Source organism: Anopheles marshallii, chromosome 3 (assembly GCF_943734725.1).
Source record: "Anopheles marshallii chromosome 3, idAnoMarsDA_429_01, whole genome shotgun sequence".
In the NCBI taxonomy this organism is placed as follows: domain Eukaryota; kingdom Metazoa; phylum Arthropoda; class Insecta; order Diptera; family Culicidae; genus Anopheles; species Anopheles marshallii.
Window position 1 is genome coordinate 10,800,496 of NC_071327.1, and position 27,181 is coordinate 10,827,676.

At 46.2% G+C, this 27,181-nt stretch overlaps 4 protein-coding genes across 4 annotated transcripts; 2 read left to right on the forward strand and 2 right to left on the reverse strand.

Moving 5' to 3' along the window:
- Positions 1-317: 317 nt before the first annotated feature.
- Positions 318-2,147, reverse strand: LOC128714540 (KIF-binding protein). Its single transcript, XM_053809415.1, has 2 exons — positions 850-2,147; positions 318-783 (listed from the first exon to the last, which is right to left on the reverse strand). Exons 1-2 carry the CDS (start codon positions 2,145-2,147, stop codon positions 318-320), a joined length of 1,764 nt encoding a protein of 587 aa, XP_053665390.1.
- A 1,384-nt stretch (positions 2,148-3,531) lies between these two features.
- Positions 3,532-3,860, forward strand: LOC128715757 (cytochrome c-2). Its single transcript, XM_053810672.1, has one exon. The coding sequence runs from the start codon at positions 3,534-3,536 to the stop codon at positions 3,858-3,860; it is 327 nt and encodes a 108-aa protein (XP_053666647.1). The 5' UTR covers positions 3,532-3,533.
- Positions 3,861-6,545: 2,685 nt separating this feature from the next.
- On the forward strand, positions 6,546-9,760 carry LOC128716069 (AP-2 complex subunit alpha). The gene is made up of 7 exons (XM_053810991.1): positions 6,546-6,609; positions 6,673-6,884; positions 6,964-8,648; positions 8,704-8,844; positions 8,911-9,327; positions 9,402-9,606; positions 9,683-9,760. The coding sequence occupies exons 1-7, from the start codon at positions 6,546-6,548 to the stop codon at positions 9,758-9,760; spliced, it is 2,802 nt and encodes a 933-aa protein (XP_053666966.1).
- A 3,275-nt stretch (positions 9,761-13,035) lies between these two features.
- Positions 13,036-16,677, reverse strand: LOC128713806 (DNA-directed RNA polymerase I subunit RPA2). Its single transcript, XM_053808674.1, has 4 exons — positions 16,609-16,677; positions 15,968-16,540; positions 15,727-15,899; positions 13,036-15,655 (listed from the first exon to the last, which is right to left on the reverse strand). The coding sequence occupies exons 1-4, from the start codon at positions 16,675-16,677 to the stop codon at positions 13,036-13,038; spliced, it is 3,435 nt and encodes a 1,144-aa protein (XP_053664649.1).
- Positions 16,678-27,181: the final 10,504 nt, after the last annotated feature.

A 27,181-nucleotide genomic window follows, 5' to 3' on the forward strand; every position in this document is an offset into this window, starting at 1 on the left:
ATTCAATTGCAGTATAACTTGCTGCCATGTTACAGCGTTAGCTCAATTAAGGCCAATCGAAGAGATTGCCAAAAAAGGGAAAACACAGACTTCTAACTGCCACACGGTCCCTAAACGGCTAAAATATCGTTTTGTGTTTGTGTAATAATTTAACGCGCTGTCGCGTAATACGCTTGACCCACGAAATGAGTTCAAAATTTAAACGGACCTTAGTAAGCTATTCTTTTCTAAAGAAACGCATACGCCTTAATCACAAGAGGGGAAAGCTTCAGACTAGCCAGGAATAGATGTGTATAAGTAGATTGCTTTCCCCGTTTTTAACCTTCCGCAATTTCCGTCTTTAGCTTTTCAATTTTAAGCGGTAGCAGCGTTATTATCTCCTTGCATACGCCCAGCTCTTGGCCGAACAGTGCTCGCATCTGCTCGTCCCGGCAGCACTCGACGAAGCGGTTGTAGTAGAACAGACTGTTTTCCGTGTTTTTCAGCTTTAGCCGCTTGTCCGGTGTGATTGTACGGTAGTACAGCCGGCCGATATGGAACATCGCGTACAGTATCGGTTGAATTTCATCTTCGCCAACGCTTTCCGGCAGCTCCAGCATTTCCAGATCGATTTTGTATGATTCAATGAACTTTTTAAAGTTTCTAATGCTCCGCTCGCAGAGATGGTTAATTTTGTTCAGTGCGTGCGGTGTGGGCCGATCTTTCGACTGCATTTCATCCAGCTGGCCCAACTTCACGTTCAGCATGTTGGAGTAGGTCAGTCCCAGTTCGTACCATGCTTCCCTAGAAAGTAAAAGATGCGAGCGTTAGCTGATTCCTTTTGTCCGTCCCACAGTGCGACATACATACCGGCAAATCGTTTGGTAGTAGGTTGCGTTCAATATCTCCACAATCTCCTCAAGCTGATCCGCACCGCGTTTGTAAAGCTTGCACTGGTTGCTGTCGTCTTCCTCGAAGAACGCCAAATGTTTGTACAGTGAGGCAACGTCCTGCAAGATTTTCGCGTACTGTGACGCTTCCGTTTCCTTCGTGTAGTATTCTTTCGCTTTGTTTAACCACGAAAGCGAGTTCAGCATTACGAGCTTCGCATCGTCAAACGTCAGGCAGAACTCATCCGTCACCTGGCCCTCGTACGCGGCTAGATCGAGCCCACGAAAACGGTTCACTTTGCGTACCGGTGTCAACAGTGGCTTGGCCGTGCCATCTTCATTCGGTTCATCGTCCGCGCTTAGACGCTCCTTCGAGGTGGTAAGAATGTGTAGTCCGTACTTTGCCCAGCAGCGTCCAACGTCCGCCATGCGGTACCTAAGCGTTTCTTCCTTTTCAGCCCGTTCCGTTGCATTCGTTATCTTTTCGACCACTTCCGTTTCGTAGCGATTCAACATGAACGTGCTGGCGGCGAGCAGATGCCTTGCTTGGGAGAGATGATTTTGCGGGAAATAAAACTGGGACAGTGTGACCGCATTCAGGGCCCAATCGACGTGCTCGTACTCGTTGTACTCGAGCTGGCGCTGCAGTGTCATGTGGCAGTACTGTGCCGAGTCTGCCAAGTTGTCCAGAAATCCAAACACTTGCGCCAAGTAGTACAGCGTCAACGTGTGGTTCGATTCTAGCAGCTTCAAGCCTTTTCCTTTCTCTACCTCCTCTTTGGTACCGAACAGATCGGCCATCGTGAGCGGCTCACGGTCCAGCTCTTTCGTCTCAAAATAGATATCCTTAGCCTGCTCCAGATACTGTTTCGATTCGGCAAAATTTGACTGATTGCATGCCATTATGCCGAGTTGGTTCAGTATCTCAATGCGCACATTTATGGCCGGTTCCTTTTCGCAGTCGGCCTCAATCAATTCGAGAGCCTCCTTCAGCAGCTCCTCACCGCGTGGTTCCTCAACAAAGATAGTAATCTTGGCGATATCCTTCAGGATGTTACCATGAATGCACCGCACGGTTGTGGCCACATCGCTTTGCGTGTCGAGCGCCTCGGAGAGGGTCCTCACTTTTCGCAACGCACTGTTTAGGATGTCGCGGGCGATATAATGCGAACGGAACGGTTCCGTTGGGGGATCATTTTTACTTTCCTCGTCGATGTAACGATGCGCCTTTTCATACTCTTCCCTGATGTCGGATAGATTTTCTTTGGTAACTTTCATCGCCCTGAAATGGGTTGATTGTGTACGAGGGAGAAAATTTGTCGGTTTTGCAGCGAAAAGAAACAAACATTGATTTTGTTGGGGCCGTTTTGGCTGACAGCTCCGGTGCACAGTGGCACAGCCGGTTAACGGCTCTGGACTTTGTTTAGCTGTGCTAAAATTTAGAAGCGGTCTTTTGAGAAATATTTGTTGGCCTTCATGCATTGGAATTGAAGAATACCGTGTAGTATTTAATAAGAGTTTTATACGCCCAAAACTTCCATCGAAAACTCTCCTCATTGTTTGGCACGTCATTTCATCCGCAGCTACGTGTAAATACCGCTTGATAGCAGAAAGCTTTTCAGCTGTCAAAAGCAGTGGCCTACCGGCCGTTTCCGTTGTGCGCCGAATCATTTGTGCGCTGTCAAATCTTCCCTCGTGCCATTTCGCTTTTGTTCTTTTTCGAAATCCTGTGGCGATTGCACGCGTTTGCCCCTTCGCTTGGGTGGAAAATTTTCCTTGCCTAGCCGCGCATTTTTCGTAAGTATCTGTGAATTTGGGCGTATTTTTAGAATTTCTACTCAGCGCAAACCAAAGAAAGCAAGAAGGACAATTGTTTTGATGCGGTCTAGTGAGTTTTATTGTGGGTTGTGCTGAGCTGCGGCCGAATCCAAAGCAATCATTAGTACTCGAGCCACGGTGGTTAGCGTTTTCAAGCACTACAGAGGTACGGCTGGTTTAATGAATCAGGATACGGGTAGAGCAATATCGGGGCCACAGTTTCGCGCCGTGGCAAATTTCGATACCGAGTGCAGTGATCGCAAATGCGAATCCAATCATTTTCACCCAGCAGTGACCTAGTTCTGGGTGCAGGTGGTTTTTCGCAGCGTTTGCTACGATTGAGTGATTTTTTTTCGCCAACTTACGTAATGCGCGCCATGCGAGGGGGTTTTCTCAGAAATCCCTGTGTCAATGTGATGTGATCTTGGTCGACTGTTGGCAAGCACGAGCACGAGATAACGGAAAGTCCTTGAAACTACTTGTCGCTATGGAGACAAGGTTTTTGGGTTGGAAAACGAGAATACAGAATCACAATTACATCACACGTGAAAGGTCATTACGTCACGTTGATTAAAAGAACCACAATGCGCGTGGAGCAAAGGGGGGTGGGTGACCTTGGTTTCGCGGTCTCGGTCTCGGGAAGGAATTAACACTTCGGCATCTCGGAAGTGATATTGATAACGAACTCGCTAACCCCTTCGATAATCACCTGATTATCGTCGTGGTGAAATGTTGTCCTACTCAGTTGCATAATGTGTTGCAATGTTCACGTGATTCGATTGCAATTTAGTTATTGTGTTTTGTTTGTCGCGTTTCTCTCCCACAGTTAAACCTTTTTGATCAACAATGGGTGTCCCAGCTGGTGATGTTGAGAAGGGCAAGAAGCTGTTCGTTCAGCGATGCGCTCAGTGCCACACCGTGGAGGCTGGCGGTAAGCACAAGGTAGGCCCGAACCTGCACGGACTGTTCGGTCGCAAGACCGGCCAGGCTGCCGGGTTCAGCTACACCGATGCCAACAAGGCCAAGGGAATCACCTGGAACGAGGACACGCTGTTCGAGTATCTGGAAAACCCGAAGAAGTACATCCCCGGCACGAAGATGGTGTTCGCTGGTCTGAAGAAGCCACAGGAGCGTGGCGATCTGATCGCCTACCTGAAGTCTGCTACCAAGTAAAGTGGCTCCACATTGGGTGTACTGTACGACGGGTATCGGTGTCCTAGATTCAGCCAAAACACTGCTACGAATAGAAAAACACACAGACAGACACACAAACTTTACAGCGAATGGCTGTAAAAAGCGCATGATTGATTATTTGGCCATCAGAACCGCGAACGCAAAATAGACAGAGAGATAGAGTAATAACATGGTCGAGGCGTCACAGCAGCATCCTTCGGCGAGAAGGTTCCCCACTCCCCCCACGATTAGGACAAATGTCTATGTAAATCTATTTAATTTAATTTATGCTAGAATTAAAATAGTCTGACAAATTCGTTTTAATCGATCGCCGGGAAACTATGTATCGAGACACAGCGATTGTGCTATAGGTTGGACGCGCTTCGGTCGAATATTTCAGAGATCGTTCAGTTCAGTTGGGAATCGGTGCGTTGGTTGGTGCGGTTCATTTAACGTGGATCCGTTTAAGTTCAATTCAGAAATCGAACGTGTAGTATTATCACTATCAAAGAGGAATGTCTTTAACCCAACGGCTAAGGTGGTGTGACGCTGAATAAAAAAACACGGAAACCAAGATAAAGGTTCTAGGGGTTTGAATGTGGAAAGAAAGCGGTGGATGGAGTGATGTAAATAGAAATTTGCAATAGGTCAGTAGGACGGAAAGATTTTAACCTTGTTTCTTTGAAAATAGAAGGACAAATATCGTGCACGGATAATCGAGTACCGTGGACCATTTTTCTCATTCACTACCCTGTGCCGGAATTTGCACTTGATTTACGTTATAGCCCGGAAGGGATATTTTGCCAATATTTTAATGGTTGAATTAGAACATATCGAGTGCTGGTGGAAAAAATATTGTTTTACTATTTTATTGGACCGTTATTTCAAGAACTTGTTCGATCTTATACTATAAACTTGATTTAAATAAGTTGACACACTATGCACACAGGGTAACGATCGTTTCGATTTTTTCTTCTACGATATTTTTTTTATTTAAAATTTGATATTAAGCTTAATTGCGCTGCCCAATACCTCCTCAGCTGTTCGAACAAATTTTGCATACTTTTTTGAGATTAGCTCTAAAACACCGGTACTTTAATAAATTTACTTGACGGATCAGAATTGTTTTTATTTTTAATCAATTTGCACCAGTTGTCACGCAAGCGGACCCGTGGCTATCCCGCTGTGTGCCAGTGAGAGTGCAGAAGCAGCGGAAAATCGATTTTTATCCTTAATCTAAACGGCAGAAAAACGATTTGCGTAAGAAAAGCAGCAGCTAGCAGAGAGTACCACCGTTGGAAAACAACACCCAGAAAGCAAACAAACCACCTTTGGTACGGGTTTTTCACGGGCGAGGTGCATCTGGGTTTTCAATAGAGCGGTAAGAGCGAGTGGATAGTTCGTCATCATAGATTCGTACACCACGAAAAGCGTCATCATCGTCACCAGTGCACCACCACCACACACCAACCAGCAGTAGCAGCCACGGCAAACGGCAAAAGTAGGCGGCGAATTTGTCCGTTTTCGTTCGTCGGTCATCGGCTCATCGATTCATTGGTGATGAAGAAAATGTAGAAAGAGAAAATTTACTGGGCGTCAATCGCGCGAGTGATAGTAATTATGGTGTGGTGTAACGGGCGTTGTTGACGGGCGGAACATAATTTGCATTCGCGAAGTGAAACTCCCAGTTGGGAGTTGTATGCCTTTTGGTCGATGGTCCCTCGGGTGCCACTGTTATCTTGCATGGTTGTCCGTGGATTGGTCGCCTGATTGAAACATTTTTCCACTTTTACTTTCGTCGCACCGCAAACTGAGAGGATCGTAAGCTTAAGAAAAGTGCGTGAAGAAAGGCGGACGGTGTGCGTTAATTGAGCGGAGCAGAGGGTGTGTAGTGTGGAAAAAGACAGAGCGGTGAACGCATGTATGAGGAAGAAAGGCACCGTAAAGGCACCAGCTTCAATGGCGGTGTCCGTGGCAACGTTCTTTCCTACGCACATCCGACCGCTTTCGTTCTGTGGAGAGTCTGCACCAGAGTGTGTTATTGTTATCAGATAATTGAATTAAATTCTTCTCCGGGCGGCTCTGCTGGAAGTTTGCTTGTTAACTACAGCGCTTGCTGTGGAATTAACGAGAGTGAGAGAACGAGGCGCGGACCCCGAGAGTAGAATACGTAAGACGTGATTGATATGATGGTGTAGCGGCGCGCATACACACTTTGGAACGACGATAACTAACCGCAGGATGGTTGTACAGTGATGTGGAAAACAGCCACCAGCCAGTGTGTAGTGGCTGATAAATCATAATTTCTGTTAATGCTCTGTTGCACTTTTTTTTGTTATTAACCGTATGCATTATTTTCTTGCTTTCTATTAGGAGGAGGCTGTGTGTTGCTAAGCAATCACCTATGCATTCGTTGGTGGCTGGCTGGTCGAACCGCTTTACATAAAACAAAGCCTCCTAGTGTAAGGGCCTCCAATCGCATCTCGGTTCATAAGTGACGACACATACAGCACAGCATTCGCCGACGTGGTCGTTTCCGGTCGCATAGCAAAGACAAGAGTGATTGTGTGGTTCGAAAAGCGGGTGGTATTTCAGTGCGGCAAACGATACCTACTTGAAAGGGCGAACCGTGTGTGTGTGTGAGAGTGGTGAGGAACAGTGCTATTTGCATCATCTGCATCCAAGATGGCACCGGTACGTGGGGATGGTATGCGCGGACTGGCGGTGTTTATATCGGACATCAGAAACTGTAAGTAGAGTTGTGCTGTAGCTGTTCCATCAAACTTGGTCACTATTGGTTTTGCATTTGCAGGCAAAAGCAAAGAGGCGGAAATCAAGCGCATTAACAAGGAGCTGGCCAACATTAGGAGCAAATTCAAAGGGGACAAAACGCTGGACGGTTATCAGAAGAAGAAGTACGTCTGTAAGCTGCTGTTTATCTTTCTGCTTGGCCATGACATCGATTTCGGTCACATGGAGGCGGTTAATCTGCTTTCCTCCAACAAATACTCGGAGAAACAAATCGTGAGTAGAGAGAGAGATAGAGAGAGAACACCGAAAATATTTGGTTGGGTGTTAATTGTTGTACTTTCTTTGCCTTCAGGGTTATCTGTTCATTTCGGTGCTGGTGAACACGAACAGCGATCTGATTAAGCTCATCATCCAAAGCATCAAGAATGATCTGCAGTCGCGGAACCCGATCCACGTGAATCTGGCATTGCAGTGCATTGCGAATATCGGTAGCCGGGATATGGCGGAAGCGTTCTCGAACGAGATCCCGAAGCTGCTCGTTTCGGGCGATACGATGGATGTGGTGAAGCAATCGGCTGCCCTGTGTCTGTTGCGTTTGTTCCGCACCTGTCCGGATATCATCCCGGGTGGTGAATGGACCAGCCGCATCATTCATCTGCTGAACGATCAACATATGGGTGTGGTAACGGCGGCGACCAGCTTGATAGATGCGCTGGTAAAGAAAAACCCGGAGGAGTATAAGGGATGCGTCAGCTTGGCCGTATCGCGCCTTTCACGTATCGTGACCGCGTCCTACACAGATCTGCAGGACTACACGTACTACTTTGTGCCGGCTCCGTGGCTGTCGGTGAAGCTGTTGCGCTTGCTGCAGAACTATAACCCACCGACGGAGGATCCGGGTGTGCGTGGCCGGTTGAACGAGTGCTTGGAGACGATCCTGAACAAGGCGCAGGAACCACCGAAAAGCAAGAAGGTGCAGCACTCGAACGCGAAGAATGCGGTCCTGTTTGAGGCGATCAATCTGATCATTCACAATGACAGCGAGCCAAGTTTGCTGGTGCGCGCCTGCAACCAGCTCGGCCAGTTCCTGAGCAACCGTGAAACGAACCTACGCTATCTGGCGCTGGAATCGATGTGCCATCTGGCGACGTCCGAATTTTCGCACGAAGCCGTCAAGAAGCACCAGGAGGTGGTGATTCTGTCGATGAAGATGGAGAAGGATGTGTCGGTGCGCCAGCAGGCGGTCGATCTACTGTACGCGATGTGCGATCGCTCGAACGCGGAAGAGATCGTGCAGGAGATGCTGAACTATCTGGAGACGGCGGATTATTCGATCCGCGAGGAGATGGTACTGAAGGTGGCTATACTGGCGGAAAAGTATGCTACGGACTACACTTGGTACGTGGACGTGATCCTGAACCTGATCCGAATTGCGGGCGATTACGTGTCGGAGGAGGTCTGGTACCGTGTGATCCAGATCGTGATTAACCGCGAGGAGGTACAGGGTTACGCGGCAAAGACCGTGTTCGAAGCACTGCAGGCACCGGCCTGTCACGAGAATATGGTCAAGGTGGGAGGCTACATTTTGGGCGAGTTTGGAAATTTGATCGCGGGCGATTCACGCTCGGCACCGATGGTACAGTTTAAGCTGCTGCACTCGAAATATCATCTGTGCTCGTCGATGACGCGCGCTCTGCTGCTGTCGACGTACATTAAGTTCATCAATCTGTTTCCGGAGATTCGCGGCACCATACAGGACGTGTTTCGGCAGCACAGCAATCTGCGTTCGGCCGATGCCGAATTACAGCAGCGTGCCAGTGAGTACTTGCAGCTGAGTATTGTCGCTTCCACCGACGTGTTGGCGACCGTGCTGGAGGAGATGCCATCGTTCCCGGAGCGCGAAAGCTCCATACTGGCGGTGTTGAAGAAGAAAAAACCGGGTCGTGTGCCGGAGAATGCGGAAATCCGTGACAACAAGAGCCCGGTACCGAACAGTCATAATGCTCACAACAATGCTCAAACTAATCACACTTCCAGGTACGTGCGCCGGTTTTTGTGTTAAAGCAGATAATAAAATATTTCCCTTTTACAGTGCGAACAACGCAAATGCTAGTTCAGATTTGCTCGGACTAAGCACACCACCGGCCAGCCAGTCTGGCACACTGATCGATGTGCTGGGTGACATCTACAGCACAACCAACGGCAACAGCAGTGTGGTTAATAATTCCAAAAAGTAAGTCCTGCGTCGGTTGCCGATCGTTGTAAACGCAAACGTATTCATTACTATTGCTACTTTTAGATTCGTTTTCAAAAACAATGGTGTCCTGTTCGAAAACGATCTGCTACAGATCGGTGTAAAGAGTGAGTTCCGTCAGAATCTGGGCCGGTTGGGTCTGTACTATGGTAACAAAACGCAGACGGCACTGCAAAACTTCGTACCCACGCTGCAGTGGTCGGCTGAGGATGCGCTTAAGCTGAACGTACAGATAAAGGCCGTGGAGCCGACGCTTGAAGCGGGCGCCCAGATTCAACAGCTGCTTACGGCGGAATGTATCGATCACTATCTCGGTGCCCCGTCGATCCTTATTTCGTTCCGAGTGAGTGGCGGCGCGCAGCAAAAGATTACGGTTAATCTTCCACTTACGATCAACAAATTCTTCGAACCGACGGAGATGAATGCGGAATCGTTCTTTGCCCGGTGGAGAAATCTTGGCGGGTATGTTCGTGGGAAGAATGTAATCGAAAAGAGTGCTTTCACACAATTATTTATCCCACTTCCTGGTATTGCAGCGAGCAACAAAGAGCGCAACGTGTATTTAAGGCAATGCAACCGCTCGATTTGCCGGGTGCGCGCAATAAACTGACCGGATTCGGAATGCAGCTGCTCGACAGCATTGATCCAAACCCGGACAATATGGTTTGTGCCGGCATCATCCACACGCAGGCCCATAAAGTGGGATGTTTGCTTCGTTTGGAACCGAACAAGCAGGCCCAGGTAAGTGTCGATAGCAATATCTTCTCCAATGCGCCATTGTGTATCATTGTTGGCTAACGCTTGTTCTGTTTTGCAGATGTTCCGTCTGACCATACGATCCAGCTTAGAAGCGGTGACGTCAGAAATATGCGATCTGTTGGTGGATCAGTTTTAAATGTAATTCCGCCCCCCCATTATCGCATAATCGCAAACCTATGGTAAGAGCATCAACATCGCACTGTCGAGATATGTTGCAGCTGTCGTGAAAGCCTTGCTGCCGTATCGTTGTGCGATACTACCGTTGCATAAATTAATCACAGAAGAATGAAATAGAGTACAGACTTGAGATATAATGGTGCCCAAGGCAAAGTTGCATCGATGTGTAAAAGTATATATACATATATATACATCTGATGATGGTGGTCAGTATGCGAGAGGAGAATAATGCCATAAGAGCACTAGTTGAATCTGGTTTGGCAGTTGGTGGTTGACAACACCATGACAAGATCCAATGAGCGTTAACTCTACCTGTCCAAGGTTTTGCTGAGATGTCCTGAGCGAGATGTGTTGCGCAACGAATAAGTTATCTTGTTCATTATATGTTTAATCGTACTGGGTGTAACACGATCTGTGTGGTACATAGCAACGTTATATGTACGACTCAAGGCAGATACGCTCTATCTCTAGCGGACTGGAGTAATTCGAAAGCCAAAGCTTCCGTGCAAGTAAGATAATAGGGAAATTGACATTAAAATTGCATGTTAGGTGGATCAATGGTTGTAAAGGTAATCGACATCACGGATATGATCAATCGTCTCTTTACTGCCGTATTGGTGACCCAATCCTTCCCCATCAAAAACGTATCATTCGACCATTAGAATGGCGGTTAGACAACGAGACAGAGCGGAAAGCGAAATTAAACTATTAAATCAAACTATATAATTATCTATTTGAACTTAAACTGAAAACAGCAAAAGTGTTGTTTGCAAAGCTGGAACAGATTTGCTTTCGCTGGATTTCCAGTGCTCCCACTGACTTCTGGTGTTCGTATTCGAGACGATGACAAAAGGAGACATAAGAAGTAATCTCAAAGGATAAAGGGCGAATAAATGACAAACGCTAGTTTATGAATCGTTCCACGGACGGATATGTGTGCCCACGGGGGTTTAGAAGGAACGCACCATCTTTCAACAATATTTGCGAAACCGCTAGTAAGACGTCTACATCGAAATTGTGTGAGAAGGACCAGATCGCGAAAATAGTATCAATCAGATGTAGTGGAAACGAAAACAAAACAAGCACGACACTGACACGAGTTAAATCAATGTAGATAAATCTTCCTGAGAAAATGGGCGAACGCTTGCATGTGTTTGATGTAATTTACGTGAAGCATCATTAGCCAGCATATACTACGAAAGCTAAACTATTAGTGTGCAAGGAAGGAAAAATTGCGATGGTGAGCACTATTGCCAGTAGTGAGTGAACCGTTTTATTTTGTTCATAATATTCTTATCTCAACATTTTCCAGTATCATTCCCTGTTTCGTAAACACGCGAATGCCGGAATGGAACAGGGGATGCTATAATTTACATAACAATAGATTGCCGTTGGGATGAAACAAAGAGACAGAGAGACGAAAAGAGAAGCCACTAAAAGGCGCATCATGGCACTGTTAGGCTGCACAAAAGAAGAAACTCGGTACTTTTTTCCGTTTCCGCGATCCGTTTGTGTTACTGTAGGATTTGCTTTCGGCGATGAGCATCTTTCAGGCAGAACGTCTCTATACAAAGTGTATGTATGGTTTGCAAATTTTCTTATTGTTTGTTCGCGTATACGATTTCCCCCGGCCAGAGCCGGGGGAAGAAGTATAAATGGCCGTGCAATAGAGAAGGATCGTTTACGTTGTGAACGTGACCGATTAATGTGTTTGTGACGCGAAATGAAATGAAAAATGGTAAGGAAATTATGTTTTTATCGTTGCAAATATACATATAATGCACTAAGCAAAGCTGTACATTGTAGAAAGTTGTATTTAAAAAAAAACACAAAACAAAACAAAACAAGTAAAGCACAGTTAAAATAAGCTGCTGCTGCACACTATTACGCTGAAGGTGGGACATATGTTGGCGACGAAAGGTAGAAAGGGAACTTAGTAATCTAAATTATAGCGGAAAAGAATCATACACTCTTCGTTCATCCTCATGCTTCGATGCACATACCACTTCTTCAAACTTCAAACGCTGTAAGAGAATGACGACAAATGGATTTTCATTCATTCGCGAATTGAACGCGCCAGTAACTCTTCATTCGTAACCGTTTTCATCTTTTCCTTTTCCTAGTAGCAGATCGCCTAGTCTACCGAACAAGATAATATATTTAGCTTAATATACGCAGGCATATTATTGGCTGGAGGACATTCCAAAAAGAAAGGAAGGCAAAGGAGTAAAACAGAAGAAATACATAAAAAAAAAACATAAGCAATCGACCATTTAAAGAAAAATAAACCCCGCTGTTCAGGAAAAGGTGTGTGGAGCTTAATATGAATAGTAAAAAACAAACAAAAACATTGTTATTTGATGAAAAGGAAAGCGGATACTAAATAATCGTAAGCTCCTCTTTATCTCCGCACTGAGAAACGTCTCGTGACGTGATGCGAAGGACCAGTAAGACATCTCTCGCCCCGACGACCCGGCATGGGCGTCGTGATCAAACGGATCGTAAGCTGATCAATTTGAGGACCGTTTCGCACTGTTGCGATCCTGTCAGTAAAAACAACATGCATAACGCTAGACTAGCATTAACGAGTTATAGGAATCTGTCGGTGACAAACAGCAGGAAAGGGATGATAATCGTATAAATACTATACCAAGATACCGGTGGGAAGCGATACAAACAAACAAAATCCATTAACTGCTGCAGATGTGCAGAGGAAGCTAGGAGAGGGTGGATGGATGAAAGAAAAAAATAATATATTGAAAATATACACATGTTATTGAATCTGAACCGTGTAGATGATGATGTTCTGTGCTGATAGTGTGCAACTAGTTTAGGGTACATACCTTTGAACAAATCCTCAACAACACCGGAAAGGAAAAAAACCCCGTGGAATCAGAATTAAAATCCACGCAACGGAACAATTTTAATGATCTTAAAGTCAGGACATGGAAGTTGAAATGTCTAGAAGTAACTGAGCTATTTTTGCTCAAGTCCATGGACCCGCGACTTCTAGAGTACCTCCATCTTTTGCTTTTTTGTACGCCTTTTTTTTATCTCAGGAGATCTTGACCTGTTGCAGAAGTTCTTTAAATCGTGCAAGGCCTGTTGGATGTCGGATGCAGGACGTGTATAACTAAAGAAGAATAACGAGCAGTTCTTTTATCATAATTAATTGGAATTTCTGTTTCTGGAACTGAACAAAAAACACGAAAATATGCCAGTAGTTTTCCACACTTATATATCGGGATAAGAAAGCTGAAGCTTAACGTTAATGTTCATTGCCGACAGTTGCGATACGAGGAATTTGAAGATGTACGGAATTTCCACATGTCCAATCTCCTTATCGTCCTCGCACAGCCTACACGAGGCCGGTGTATGCTGCAGCTCGTTCGAATTCACCGCCAGCCGCTTGGTAACACTGTCCATCGGCCCAAGCATTGTACCACAGCGTCGGCAAACGAGCGTCACCACCTTGTCCGATCCGTGCATCAGACGATCCTGCAGCAGGAAGGACGCTCCGTGTGAAATGAGTCCATCACGCTCCATCTCACCGAACCGCACACCGCCGCCCTTCGAACGTCCCTTGTTCGGTTGGTGCGTCACCTGATCGATCGGTCCGGTCGAGCGTACCTGCCACTTGTCGCTAACCATGTGGCGTAACCGCTGGTAGTGCACCACACCGAAGAAGATATCGACCTTCATTTCACGCCCATCCACACCGCTGTACATTCGCTCCGTGCCGTAGTAATCGTACCCGGATTGTTCCAGCAACCGACCGAAGTAATCGATCGCGGTGTTGTCCTCATCGTACCGGAACGGTGTCGCATCGTGCACCAGCCCATGACAGGCACCCGTCTTACCGGCCATCGTTTCGATCATCATCGCAATGGTCATACGCGACGGGAACCCGTGCGGGTTGAAAATGATGTCCGGTATCATGCCCGACTCGGTAAACGGTAGATCGATCGCGGGCCACTGCTGCGAACAGATGCCCTTCTGTCCCGCTCGGGAAGCGAACTTATCGCCAACGTTCGGATTTCGCGGCACACGGTAGGTGAGTATTAGCTGCTTCCCTACGACCGCCATGCTTCCTCGGCCCACGCCACGTCCACTGTCCTGTAGTGGGCAGCCCAGCTTCACATTGTCCACGATACCATCTTCGGAGCTCTTGTAGCGCATCACATGATACCTATGATCGTTGTAGTCGAAGTAGCAGTAAAGTGGCGTGTTTTTCGTCAGTTGTGCACCTTTGAACGGTAGCCCATCGTTATCGAGGTGCACATTGAGCGTCATATCTTTGGGATCGCGAGCAAAGAAATTTTCGCCCGTTAGCTCAACGTACTCGGTTTTGTAAATGTTGCCCGCAGCGAAACCACGCTCGTACGCCGATTTGTTGATGATCATCGCATCTTCCATGTCGTACCCGGTGTACGAAATCACGGCCACGATCGCGTTCGTCCCCATGGCGTAGTTGTCCAGGTTGATGTTATCGTAATGCGCTGGCCGGAAAAGTGGCGTCGCCGGTGTTTGCAAACGGTACATCTTCGCAATGCACTGCTTGTCCCAGTTGTGGCACGGTGTTCCCATCGTTTGCTTGCCCATCTGGCACTGGTACATGTTGCGCGGCGATTGATTGCAGTCCGGCATTGGAATCAGCTGTGCCAAGTTGCTCAGGAAGGACGTTTTGGACAGCTCCATGTGGGTGGTAAGGTTTGGGTACGCTTCGTCCGGCGTGACACAGACATCCATGTACACCTGCTCGAACGAACCGATCAGTTCCGTCTTGTTGCAGAGCAAATTCTTCACCGGGCGCATCATACGGGCGGGACCAACGAACAGGAACAATCCCGGACATTGACCACCTTCACGTTCCGGGACAAACGCAATTTCCGTCTGGTCAGGAATAATTTCACCATCAATTTTAAGCAAGCGCAACTTTTGTACCACCTGTCTGGCGATGGCACGTGGCAACATACCCAACATCTTTCCCTCCAGTAACACCACGTAGCACTGGTCGTGCGGTACGGTTCCCACACCTTTGGGTGCCTCGATCGGTTGCATCCCGAGCGACACTAGCGTACTAGCAATGTTGTCCACCTTGTCCGGATTTTGCGTAACCGATACGGTACAGTCCGAGGTCAGATGGTTGAGCAATCCGCACGGTTCCCCGTCCGGTGTGTGCACGGGACAGATGAAACCCCACGCATCCGGCAGCAGCTGACGTGTCTCGGTGGTTCGCATCGTCAGGAAGTACGAACCACGATGCACGGCCCGGAAATGGGACATGTAGCGCATGCGGTTAATGTTTTCCGCTATGATCACCAACCCACTGTTTTGCATCAGACCGATTTCGGAGGCTTTCGCCAAATTGCCCGTGGCAAGAAACATCGTGAGCGGATGTTGAAAACTGGCGACGTTCTTCAGCGCCAACATGACTTCGTTCGAGGATACATTCGGTGAGCACGATTCCGGACATAGCTTGCCCAGGTTCAAGCGCACGTAACCCATCGTCGATAGGCACAGCTCGCGGAGAAACTTCTGATACATGTGGCCACCGAGCATTATCTCCTGCATCATCGCACTGTCGAGCGTTTCTGCTGCGTAGCGACCCTGCACGACTGCGAACAGCTTCTGTACCATGTACACGAGGAGATTAAATTTGTCCGCGTTACTGTCGAGATGAATCAGCACACAGTTGTCCAGAATGTAGCTGCCGGCTTGCTCGTTTGTGTACCACTTGGGCATATTGGTTAGGTTCAGAACATATCTCAGCAAGGTGCCCATGGATGCACGACAATCCTGCGTGCTGTGCATGTTAACGTCGTGTAGCTCCCGCAGCATGTTCATGATGCACCTGTAAAGAATGGACGGGCAGGCGGTTTAGTACGGTTGGACGGTGTAACACGAAGCCTTATCGGTCTGTACCGTTTGTAGTATTGATCATTTTCAAAGCCAACAATTAGCTTCCGATAAATTTCATTATCCGACAGGTTGACGAGCGCTTTCAGCAGCATCATGACCGGTATGTACGATAGCGCTTTCCGTATGTTGATCATCATCTTCGCGGTACCATTCGTAAGAAAGTGGAGCACATTGTTCTGTAAAACATGCACATAGAAAAGCAAAGCGTTATCTTCGTTCCACGGGACATTATTGCCCAACCTACCGTTGAATGTTGATCGTTGCGAACGCAACGGACTAATACACCGGTGCTGCTAAAATCTTTGCCCCGATCGCGCCACGTATTTCGGTTGACCACGATCGGATAGTTTCTTCGCGTCATCACCAACATACGTATCAGCTTCTCGTTACCGCGCACTATAAAATAGCCGCCCCATTCGTCCTCGTGTTCACCCCGTGCGACCAGTTCCTCCGGCGACAGGCCGTCGAGATTGCAGGCCTTCGATTGGAGCATGATCGGTATGCGGCCCATCTCGCGTGTTAACGGTGGCTGTGGCATACTGTTCAACTCCCATGCGAGCGTTATCGTACACATGCCGGCGTACGTGTCCGCCTTCTGGCGACATTCGCTCGGGAATACGCGCCGTTCCGCCACATCCACCATCATCATCGGTACGGTTGGTTGCGCGATATTGATATCGGTAATCCGTAGTGTGATGCGATTTTGGTTCGCAAGCTCGAAAACGACCGGTTCCAACCGATGCAGCACATCTTCGATTCCTTCGTTCAGCATATAGTTGAACGAATCGATATGGGGACGACCCAAGTTCGCCAGGATCTAGCCAAACGAATGCGTAGAGAAATCACTAGCTGTTGTCACATGTTATCCGGCACGAGCACACTTACCTCATTTTGTTTTGTAGGTATTTCTTTAAATTCTGGCCTTAAATTCGTTAGCTCTGGTAATAGCTTCATTTTTGTAGATAATTTCCGAACTACAAGCGGAATTCCACACACCCGTACCGGCTACACGTGTTGTTTGTTATGATGGGTGACAGTTCGGCAAACGAGCTGGAACGGCGGTGTCGGGTCTATATCGTAGAGTTGAGTTCTTCGTTTGTTTTGTTGATTATCACTCGGTCTTGTTCTAATTTTGCGTATTCTCTCTCCCTCGCTCTAGCGGGACAACACAATACAGGGTGGAAAGAAACTATGGGATTCGGAGTAGGTCATAATATGTGTTAACTCCCAACACGTGGTTACATTTTTAAATTCAAATTCTGTTCCCTTCCACGTGTTTCAATAATTAAAAAACGTTCAATTACAAATTTTAAAAGTTTCACTACGAGGTGTTATTGTTTTTTCTAAAAATTTGGAACTGAATTGGGTTTAATATTAAAAAAAAAAAACACATTTTAATTTGTCCTTCGTCACAAATTTATTGTATTTTTCATACCGTCGCATGCTTTCCCTTCATAATAAACAATTATGAAGTAAATGTACATTTCATACGTTCATTTTTCATTGGCCCGATGCCTTTCACTTATACTTTCACAGTGCAATTATACTGACAACAGAGAATCGGCACAGAGAACCACCGGGAATGGATATCATAAATTGTGCGAAATAATGCTCGCTTTATGGCTGGCGGCGGCGGCATGCTTTCGAGCGCGTACCAATAATAATAAACGAAATTAATAAAATATTATTATTCCATGTAATGAGCAAGAATCGTCGTATTGCGTTACACCAGTGGCCTTGTTTGCGATCGTTTCGCTTTTTACCAACGTACACCCTTTGCTGGAATGAAATCAAAATTGCTCAAGGCTAATATTGAAATCATCGCACCGTTGTGCCCAAGTGTCGATGAAACAAAATCCTTTTCTCGGGCCATAGCCACTCGCCACATTATCGAAGGGAGAAAAGCAGGGAAAAGAAACCAACTTCTGCCACAAGCAAACGGAAGGAAAAATTACGATGGAAATTCCACCATACCAGGTACCTCATTTCCGTAGCGGAGAAATAATTGCTCGGAGGCGTTAAAAAGAAAATGATCACAATGATGATATCCAATCCCTCGAGCAGGCGGTAGGTAAATGGGAGATAAAAAAAACAACAACAACTCAAAATCACCGGAGGATCCGCGTGCGCATGAAATTATAAATTAACCTTTTTAGCTTTCTCGCGTCACATTTAACTGCTTTATTATGGAATTAAAATCATCCAACCACCGAGCGTGCTCCGGTGCGGCCGGTTACTACAAATGGACGCTTTTTTGGGGGGGAGGGGTGCAAAAATGGTTCAGAAAGGCATGTTTACAGAACATGTCTTAGGAACGGAATGGTTAAATGGCTAAAAAAGCTGGGACCTGCAGAAAGAAACAACCCCCCACTAGACGCCGGTTGGAAAAGGGCGAAGAAATAAATTCCGCTAACGAACAACCCCACTTTCGAGCCATATTGACGACGTCGGTGGCAGTAGTGATGATGGGTGGAGGCTATTTTCTTTATGGAATCTCTCATTTCATTCAATCCCGAAGACAGCGACAATCGCTCGAGGGCGAAAACAAAACAACCGGGCCGTAAACGTAAAGCAAAAAAAAAGAAGCATATCAAAACTTGGCTATAATTAAGCGCAAAAATCGCGGCATTATTTTTCGAAACCGAGCCCGTCAGCCCATTCCTACCTTTAATTAGAATGTTTGCCATCATATCTTCCTTCTGCTTCAGGGTGCAAGAATCGCTGTGCGGCGTTCCACTTTGGATGTTGATGTGGGAGCTTTTTTTTTTGTTTTGGAGTGCTTACATTACCACCCCACTGTTTGCCTTGTTACTTGCTAATCAAATAAATCCATGCGCTGGATATGAGGCGTCGACACAATGGGGTCTGGTCTAGGCAAAAAACCGAATGCGAATGGCTTAAGATTTTCACCCTGATTCATGCCCCCCCTCCTTTAGGAAAGGGGGTTCCTCCGGTACGGTTGTTTTTCGCAAGGCGATCAAAAACGTGTGTTCTGTTCGCGATAATCTGGATGAGAGTATGTATGGTGGAGAAAGAAAAGAAAAGGGCGAAAAGAACACCCGCACCAAACATAAATCGATCCAATGCTGTTGTGCCGTTTGCCCTTGCCTCTGTTACACGCACAGGGTTTTACTGACCCCGGGAGAGGGGGCTAGTGCCAAGTAAGGCGATGGTGGGTGAACAACGGACTGGTACACAGTAATCCTATTAAACACTGATATCGATTCGTTATTTATGAAATTAATTATTATCATTTCCTTCCGAGCCGGCCATACGAAACCGTACATATGGAGGAGACCGTTTCTTTGGGCCGGTCGGACGCCCCCGTTGTAATAGGATCGTATCGTACCGTGTGTGTATGTACCCGTGCGGGATTTAGTGTCCAAGCTTGGTTGTGTGGTTGTGTGTTAACTGCTCATCAACTAAGGATGGGGTACAAGGACGCGTTCAACACTCAGTGTCTCTATTGTTTCTTTTTTTTGTTGTTGGCTTGTAGTTGTGTGAAGGACTGCTAAAGAACGGACTTGTATCATCCAACACCCAACCACCATCAATCGTTTGTTTGATTTTTGTTTTGTTTTCGGTTTGCCACAAACGAAGAGTCGCTGATATCCGTCCGGGGGGAAAAAAAGAATCTTGCGACGTGCTTAAGGATTTCACTTCAATTAGTCGATGAGCGTCGTTGGCTTCCTTATCAATTTTCTACCCCAAATTAAACATTTTTTCTAAGAAGCACTTTTTCCCCCTGAATAAGTTTTCTTTTTGGTTATTCTTTTCATACCAAGCCGTGGTTATACTAAGCAAGAAAAATAGTAATAACAGAGAGGGTCTTAAGTTATTGCAGATCGTGCGATAATTAACACAAAACAATGTTTCAATCTATAGCTCACGGATGCATCTTATGGCCGTAGACGTAAGAGGAGATCACTGCAACTGTGATGATATGGGTTCGAATCTTGATTGGATCATCATCATAGTATGCGTTGTTATGGGGTTTTTCCTCAAGAAATCCTTTTTTATTTTGTATGTTGACTAAATTCTTGACATGACTAAGTTCTATAAACGATAAGCAGAAGGTTTTGATGCTCTCCTATATCTTCTCCTTTTTTTAAATACAGCTACCATGCAAATGTACACTACACTCAAATAAATCACTCACAATTCCTCCGCGTTTGCATCGGAGAACATGTGCCTAACTATTGATCCGGTACTATGGATGGGAAATCCTACAAGTTCCCGATTTGAAAGACATCATCACCACGATCGTCCGGTGTCCGGTCCTCACAAAAGGACCCACCCCTTCGCGTGGTACACACCACCATCTTTTTTTTATGGCGTCTTTCTCATTATTTATTCATAATACGGATTGTAAGTGGTCGATAGTTGGAGTTGGGGTAGTGCAGTGTGGTCCCTTTCCTTCCCGGTTACCACTACCATTCGGACAGTTTGAGTGGCCTATCAATATCAAATTACTCCGTTCCTGCTTTCGTAGTAGACGGTCCGTAGAGGAACTAGCGATTTCTTTCGGCTCGATTAATGTCCTTACTTGCTGTCGTAACACTTAGTGGAACTCCACCTCCCCGCACAGGGGATTGCTGGGCTGTGGGCATGTGTGCAAGGTCCTGGTAAAAGCGAAATGAAACTAATGAACGCATTTGCCTCGTCCACCGTTGTCAGGCTCTGCTGGGGCCAGACTTTTGTGTGCGATTGTTCATTAGCGGGCACTAATTTAGGTTCTCTCCGGCATCGGTGTCCTCGGTGACATCTCGTTCGGATGGGCAACGGGAAGTTCGAACGGAGCCGGAGTCCGGACAGCTTCGGTGTAGTTTGAGGTGTGATTTGATTGGCGGGCGAACAGCAACTACGCATTTGCGTAGTTTTCCCGGTTCGATTTCGGCATCGGCAGCAAACGTTTCGGGAAGAATAAGGGATGGAAATGAGTAAATTTACCGCTACGGAAAAGCATTACCAGTTAGTGGAATAGTTGAACAGTTTGCTAGGGCTTGCACGGATCACCACTCCTTGGAGGGATGGTGTGGTCTAGTTGGACGGGCAGTTTGATAGCCTTGACAGACGGCAGAAGCAGCAAACGGCAACCGCCTTATAAATTCCGCGCTACACCGATAAGAACCCTTGTGAAATCCCTCAATTAATGAAATTTGATCCATCCGAACTATAAGCACATCCCGGGGGAGTATCGGTAGCATCGCAAAAGGCTCGAAAGGTTGAACACTTTTGAGGAATGTTTTCGCCCCCGATCGCTGTATCGCCAGGCCGTACATTCCACTGGTGAGATTCTGGGGAATAAAATCAGTGCATTCTCACATATATCTTATTAGGGTTTTTTGTGTTGGAAGCCCAATAAGCTATCCCCCAGAATCTGTCAAGATTAGGGCATCAATATTCTCAATATTGAACAACGATGCGAACCTCTGGGACTGTTTGATAGCATAACAGCAATAGCAACAATGATTGTGTGATTTAAACAGTGAAATAAAGTAGGATTTTTTCAAACACGTTGCAATATGAGACGAGAATTAGTTTAAGGTCCAGAACACGATGTGTTAATTGATATTTATTTGGTGTTTATTTAAATTTTTCAATGTTTTTTATATTTAATTGAATTGCAATTGCTTTCGTTACTGTCAATAGTTAGCATGGAGAAAACGCTTTGGCAGCAGTGGGTTGAAACATGGGTTGTGTTTTGGAGACAGCCGCCTGAAGGTATGCAATATTTAATTCATCTGCTCGATCGTCTCCTAACGAGGCCTGTTGGGATGAAGGTTTATTGTAGAACAGTTTTTAAAAGTTAAAACTAATTGCAAAATCGCTGTATACTATAGGATAGATATATAATGTATAACAATTGCATACTTTTAGGCGTTTAGGGTTGCTTTCTTAAAAACGGTTTAAAACACGAGTAAGAGAGCTTTTTTATTTTGTGTAATTAAAAGTACGTGCAAATCGATAGCAGTCTTTCTGTTCGTGCACATTATGAAAGGGTCCTTGTAAAATGGCTCTTCGGCTCATTCGAATAATCGGAAGCTGCATCCATTCCTTCCCGTTTTCCTTTCCATCAAAACCTAACGAGATGATGCCCATCGGATATTGGGAAAATATGGAACTGCCTTTTGAAAAATTCACGCTCACCATTCACATTCCCCGGATGGTTCGGAACAGGAACAGAGGCGTGGTGGCATTCGTTTGTCGTACAATTAAAATCGAGATAAAGGTTTAATTTAAATAAAGAAGCTCCAACCGTTCAGGAATGGCCGGAACACGAATGACGATCTGTGATTTTTACCATCGTTCGAACGTTTGGGAGCATTTTGGAGTGCTCTTCCCTCTGTTGCATTGTGGACGCCCGATACCTATTTATGCATGTCCGTCTGGCTTGGTCTGGGTTGGCAGTTGGTCCGGCCATCGCCGTTCGGATTCGGGCAATCAAGATTCCACCGTTGTGGTGAAACAAAGCAAATTTATTAAATTTTCTGTTTCGAATAACTAATTATGCCCGCTGCGGTCGTTGTTTGCACCGTTCCACGACTTTCGGTTCGGTTATGCGCACAAGGTGCACAACGCTTCTGTTCTGTTTTGCATCCACACTGCATGTTCTGCTTGGCTCATGGTTCCCAGACGAGAAAGATGGCCGGTAACTAAAGAATCCTCGAACGGGTGAACTGATTCGGCGAGACAGATTGCGATTCCGCATACGGAGCGAAGAAGGTGAGTCGGTGTCTGGGGGGAGCGAAATGGGAAGAGAACAGCATAAAAGGGAAAGAATGATGAGAAAGGGCCGTGGGATTTGGAGAAGCGTGACATAATCCTAAATTAAATATCATCTCTCCGAACTTCGCGAATCAGTCCGGCGATTGAACTGCTTGTTCGCAATCGCCACAGTCAAATAAAAGCAAAAAAAAAAAATGCTGCCGAAAAGTGCATAAAATGCAACGAGACAACCGGCAATCCTTGTGGGCACGGATACGGACGCACGTGAAAGAACGTGACGGTACAGCAAAGTACAAAAAGGATCCACACAAGAAAGGGAACGAAAAATGCCAAATAACATGCAGCCGATTATTCTCCATTGCCATTTGGAGTGCGTTTAATGGTGACGATCGGGGATGCAGGGGAAAGAAAATCGAAACGGCAGCATAATGTCGATAAAGTACACAGAAGCCATGTTAGTGGCGAAAAACATGAGCCAGGCCGGGTATAGTTTGCAAGTGGTAAGTTCGATTGGGAAGCGGGGCACGGATAAGGATCCTTGATTATGGACGATCAATTTTAAGATTTTTTGAAATGTTCGTAATTAAATAAAACAACCTTACATGAGTATAGTTTATATGGAGAAATATAACATCGATATTAAAACAGACGTCACTAAAATAAGGTATAAAAAAGTATTATTAAGCTGAAGACACTCGTTCAATTAGCCATTTAATCGATTTAAAGGGTTTGTCACATCACATTAAGCATGAATCATTACTTGTTTAATTTTTACTTAATTGACGACGGGTATCAATTTCATGACATGATTAATTGTTGTTGCATTGTTGCAATACGGATAAAAAAAGCTCTTGTATTTTCTTTACATTAAACATGAATAATCTAAATTACTCACGATTATACTGATTACTAGTACTCTTTCAATCAAAAATATCAATTCGGATATGACTTATCGTTTGAAAGCGAAAAGTTTCCTTAGACGACAAACCCTGTAATACCTCAATCATGAACGCCATTCATTTCGGCCGATGCCGAGTTGTATTTCTTCTGGTACCAATCAGCATAAGCAAGTCGCCGCCTCGTTTGGTTTGCACTGGTTGTGGCCGTGATGTGGCGATGCACTTTTTCCAATGCCTACCTTGTGCGCTTCCACCATTGTAGCCATATTTACTGCACACCGCACAGGATCATTCCTTTCGATTCCCTGTGGTGCCGCTGTCCACCACAAAACCGTTCCGCCGCTTCGCTTGTTTATTAAATAAAGTTACAACGTACACAGTTTCATATTGGAAGCCCTTAAATTGGAACTTATTGCAAATATCATCGATTTGTTTTGCTTTAATATTTGCATTGGCGTTTCGGCTTTTGTTTCTCTCCGTGGCCCGTGTGCTTGTGGTGGTTTGTTCTGCAGCATCGGGGCAGCAATTTTGCGCTTGTTCCGCGCAGCGTCGCGGTGCCCTTCTGCTTCGTTCTGCGTACGGTGCACACGGTGTACGGCCTTCTGAAGGAGCTTTGCTTGCGGAGGTTTGCCGGTTGCAAACAGGAACAGCGTATGCATTTCATCTTGGTGTGTACTTGGTTGTGTATCTGTTCGTGCAGTGGCCTTGTTTTTCACCACCATTACCTACGCTTCTGCCTCCGTACCCACACCTTTCGCCCGGGAAGAATATGCACTTTACACCCATGTGTGTCGTTCCGATACGATCCCGGATCAGCTAGCAACGGGATGATCATCATGTGGATGATGATGGCCGCCTTTCTGGTGTGCTCTTTTGTTTATTTATTTTTTTTTCGTTTTGCAAACCCATTCCGATGTGTGCCTCCCACAATCCCCAGTAGGAATGGCGGCGAAGGGGCTGCCCGTTTCGTATGCTATTTGGTTGCTTTCTTTCTGCAGCAAACGGCATACCTTGTGCGCACCGTTAACATGTGGAACTCGATCGAGTACTGGTTCAGGTGGTTTGTTTTTCTTCTTCCTGAGAGAGTACAAGGGGGTTTAACTTTGAGTACCGATGAGCTTGAGGAGGGAGGGGGGACTTAGGGTTTTCGAGGGAAATGCCGAAGGGTGCCGCAAGGGCGGGCACGATGAAACATTGAAAGCGGATCGGAAAGACTTTTCGCATAAGTTAACTAATAAAGCAAATGCACTTATCGCAAAGTTGTGTAGTTTGTGTGCTTTGTTTTAGGTGCTCCAATTCCCTGCGTTGTTCGATGTCGTTATTCTTACACGCTTGAATCTATCTTCAGTGGGGTGTTGGAGTTGTGTATATGTTAGAGTTAGTTGTGAAAACAACAAGGAACTATTTAAATTCTTAAATCTAAAAACTAGACATTTCTTATATATAAAACTTATAAACGAAGTCAAAATCGAAGATACATTAACCTTAAAATAAACACGCCATAACAGATCAATTAACGTGTCATCAGCACTGTATATGTTGCCACTTTTATCTGCGAGGTAGGATACGATGATTAGCCATTTCGTTTCTTACAAGTTATTCCACCTGCTCCAGTTTTCACGACGAACTAGCTCCCCTTTTGCTTCCCCACACCAAGTGCCCTTCACCAATTCGGGGTCATCCCGTGCTCTGCTCGAGTTGGTTGGAGTTCTTCGCATCCGTAGCTACTGAAGCACCCTTTTGCTTCCCACTGGTATGAACGGATAAATCTTTCCCGTTGTCCGATGGGTGGTGGTGGTGGGAGGGATCGGGAGAGTATGTTGTGGGAGCGCCGGGGAGGGTGAGTTCTTTTCCACCCATTTTCAACCATGCTCGCCTAGTGTCTACACATATATTACCGCTATATTATTGTGCTTTATCGCATTTATTTATATTATTCGCTTTTATTTATTTGCAACTTCGCTTCTTCGGGTTCCGGGGCTCGCCTCGTTTTGGCGTAACAGAGCATGGTTGTGTGTGCCTGTACGTTCTTATTTGTTACAATTACTTATTATTTCTGCTGCCCATTGTCTGCCCATCCCAGACCCCCGGAGTCCCAGGGAAAACTGTGCGGGAAAAACTTCAAACCGTGGTATACGAACGCTCCGTCCGAATAGCCGGGTCGATGTAATCGTGGGAGGAACTTTGGGGCCGTAATCCCGGCGGCCCGAACAGTGTGGGAAGGAAGGAAAAAAATGTAAGGAAAACTGCAGCAAAACAAAAGGACTTCCATAACCGTGCCGCCCGCCCGTTACCCGCTTTACTTCCGACCTTCGAGATCATTTCTCACTCTTGCTCTTGCTCACTGGGAAAATGGACTTGCTGTTTGCTCCCAATCAGTCCGCATGTTGGATGGCTGTGGATGGTGCAAGTGGGATGGGTTAGGAAAGTAGCCCCAACTTGCAATGGATGATGATAAAGCCAGAACAATGCAAAGAGACCATTCACATTTTACCATTTGGCGTTGTCTGGTCGGGAAGTTTTACGCCAACAAATACGTTACGATGTCCGGACGCGAACACTCGTTTTGGAAAGGGGCACAATTGCCCCTTCAACCGGACGCATCCCAACCCGCCCCGAGGAAGGTCTCTACTCTTCCATGCCTTAACGATATTAACCCCAGGCAGCCCTGCCTTTGGTACGGGTGGGGGAGGGGGCAAGCATGCGAACATCTTTATAAGATAGCATTTGCGACATTCACCTTTCCCGCAGTACGTGGTACAGAGTGCCACAGCCCGGAGGGCACGAATGGACACGGCGCGGCACCGGTTTCGTTACATGTCAGCGCTTGGTGCACATATAAGGTCATCTCTATAATCGATTAAAGTGTTATTAGCATTAAAATGGGTTTTACTCCCTTTTGGCACATTAGCTTCGATCGTGGGCCTCGATGAGAAATAATAACATAATTTGCGTCCTCCGTGCGACCCGGTGACGGCCCGAAGGGGGAAGTGGGATTTCCTTATTTCGAATGGAACGATCGAACTGTTGCACTAATCGGTTGCACTGTTTATCTACCGAATGGGGATGGCCTCATTTGGCCGATGGTGGACATTTGTTACATTGTGATTTAGATTTCGCCACAAACAATTGCATTCTTAGTAAGGGACCTGCTTAAAGAATCAATTAACCGGGGGAAGAATGCTTACCCGAGCGCCATGTACGGTGCCTGGCCACACCAAAATATGTGTGTTTTTGTGTCAATTATAACTCGCGCTAGGTTGCGTGTCCCGTCGTAGGTAAATTGTGATTCATCGGTCGATTAAAAATGCGCCCTTAAAGCCACAAACAATCAAACAAACAATGTTATAAAACGGTTCGGTAATGGTCAGCTCCGGACCACGGCGGTACGGGTCCTGGACAAAGTAATCCTCAGCAACCATGCTGCGTGTGTCGCCGTGGCCGTTTTTTAACGATCCGGCACACACACTATCACACTGTCCCATCTATAACGAAAACTGTTATGACTTATAAACGTTTTTCCTATAATCATAAAAATGACCAGCGGGCAATAAAACAACCACTGCGCGCTTCAAACCTCCCGTTCCGTTTCGTCGATTATCGAATCGAGCTCACTGCTAACTGTCGCGACTACCAACTTCCTTCCTGTGGCGGTTTCGGACTGGCCACCGAAGGGTTTTCGGCGAAGGGTACGGATGGATTTCTTGTGGTTCTTTTGTGGGTTTTTGCTATTTGAGCACCCGGACAGATTCCGCGTGCAAGAAGGAAGAAAACGTCAGCCCGCCTTACCGGGGCTGTGGAATTCCGGATAATTGCTCCCGCCCGATGGC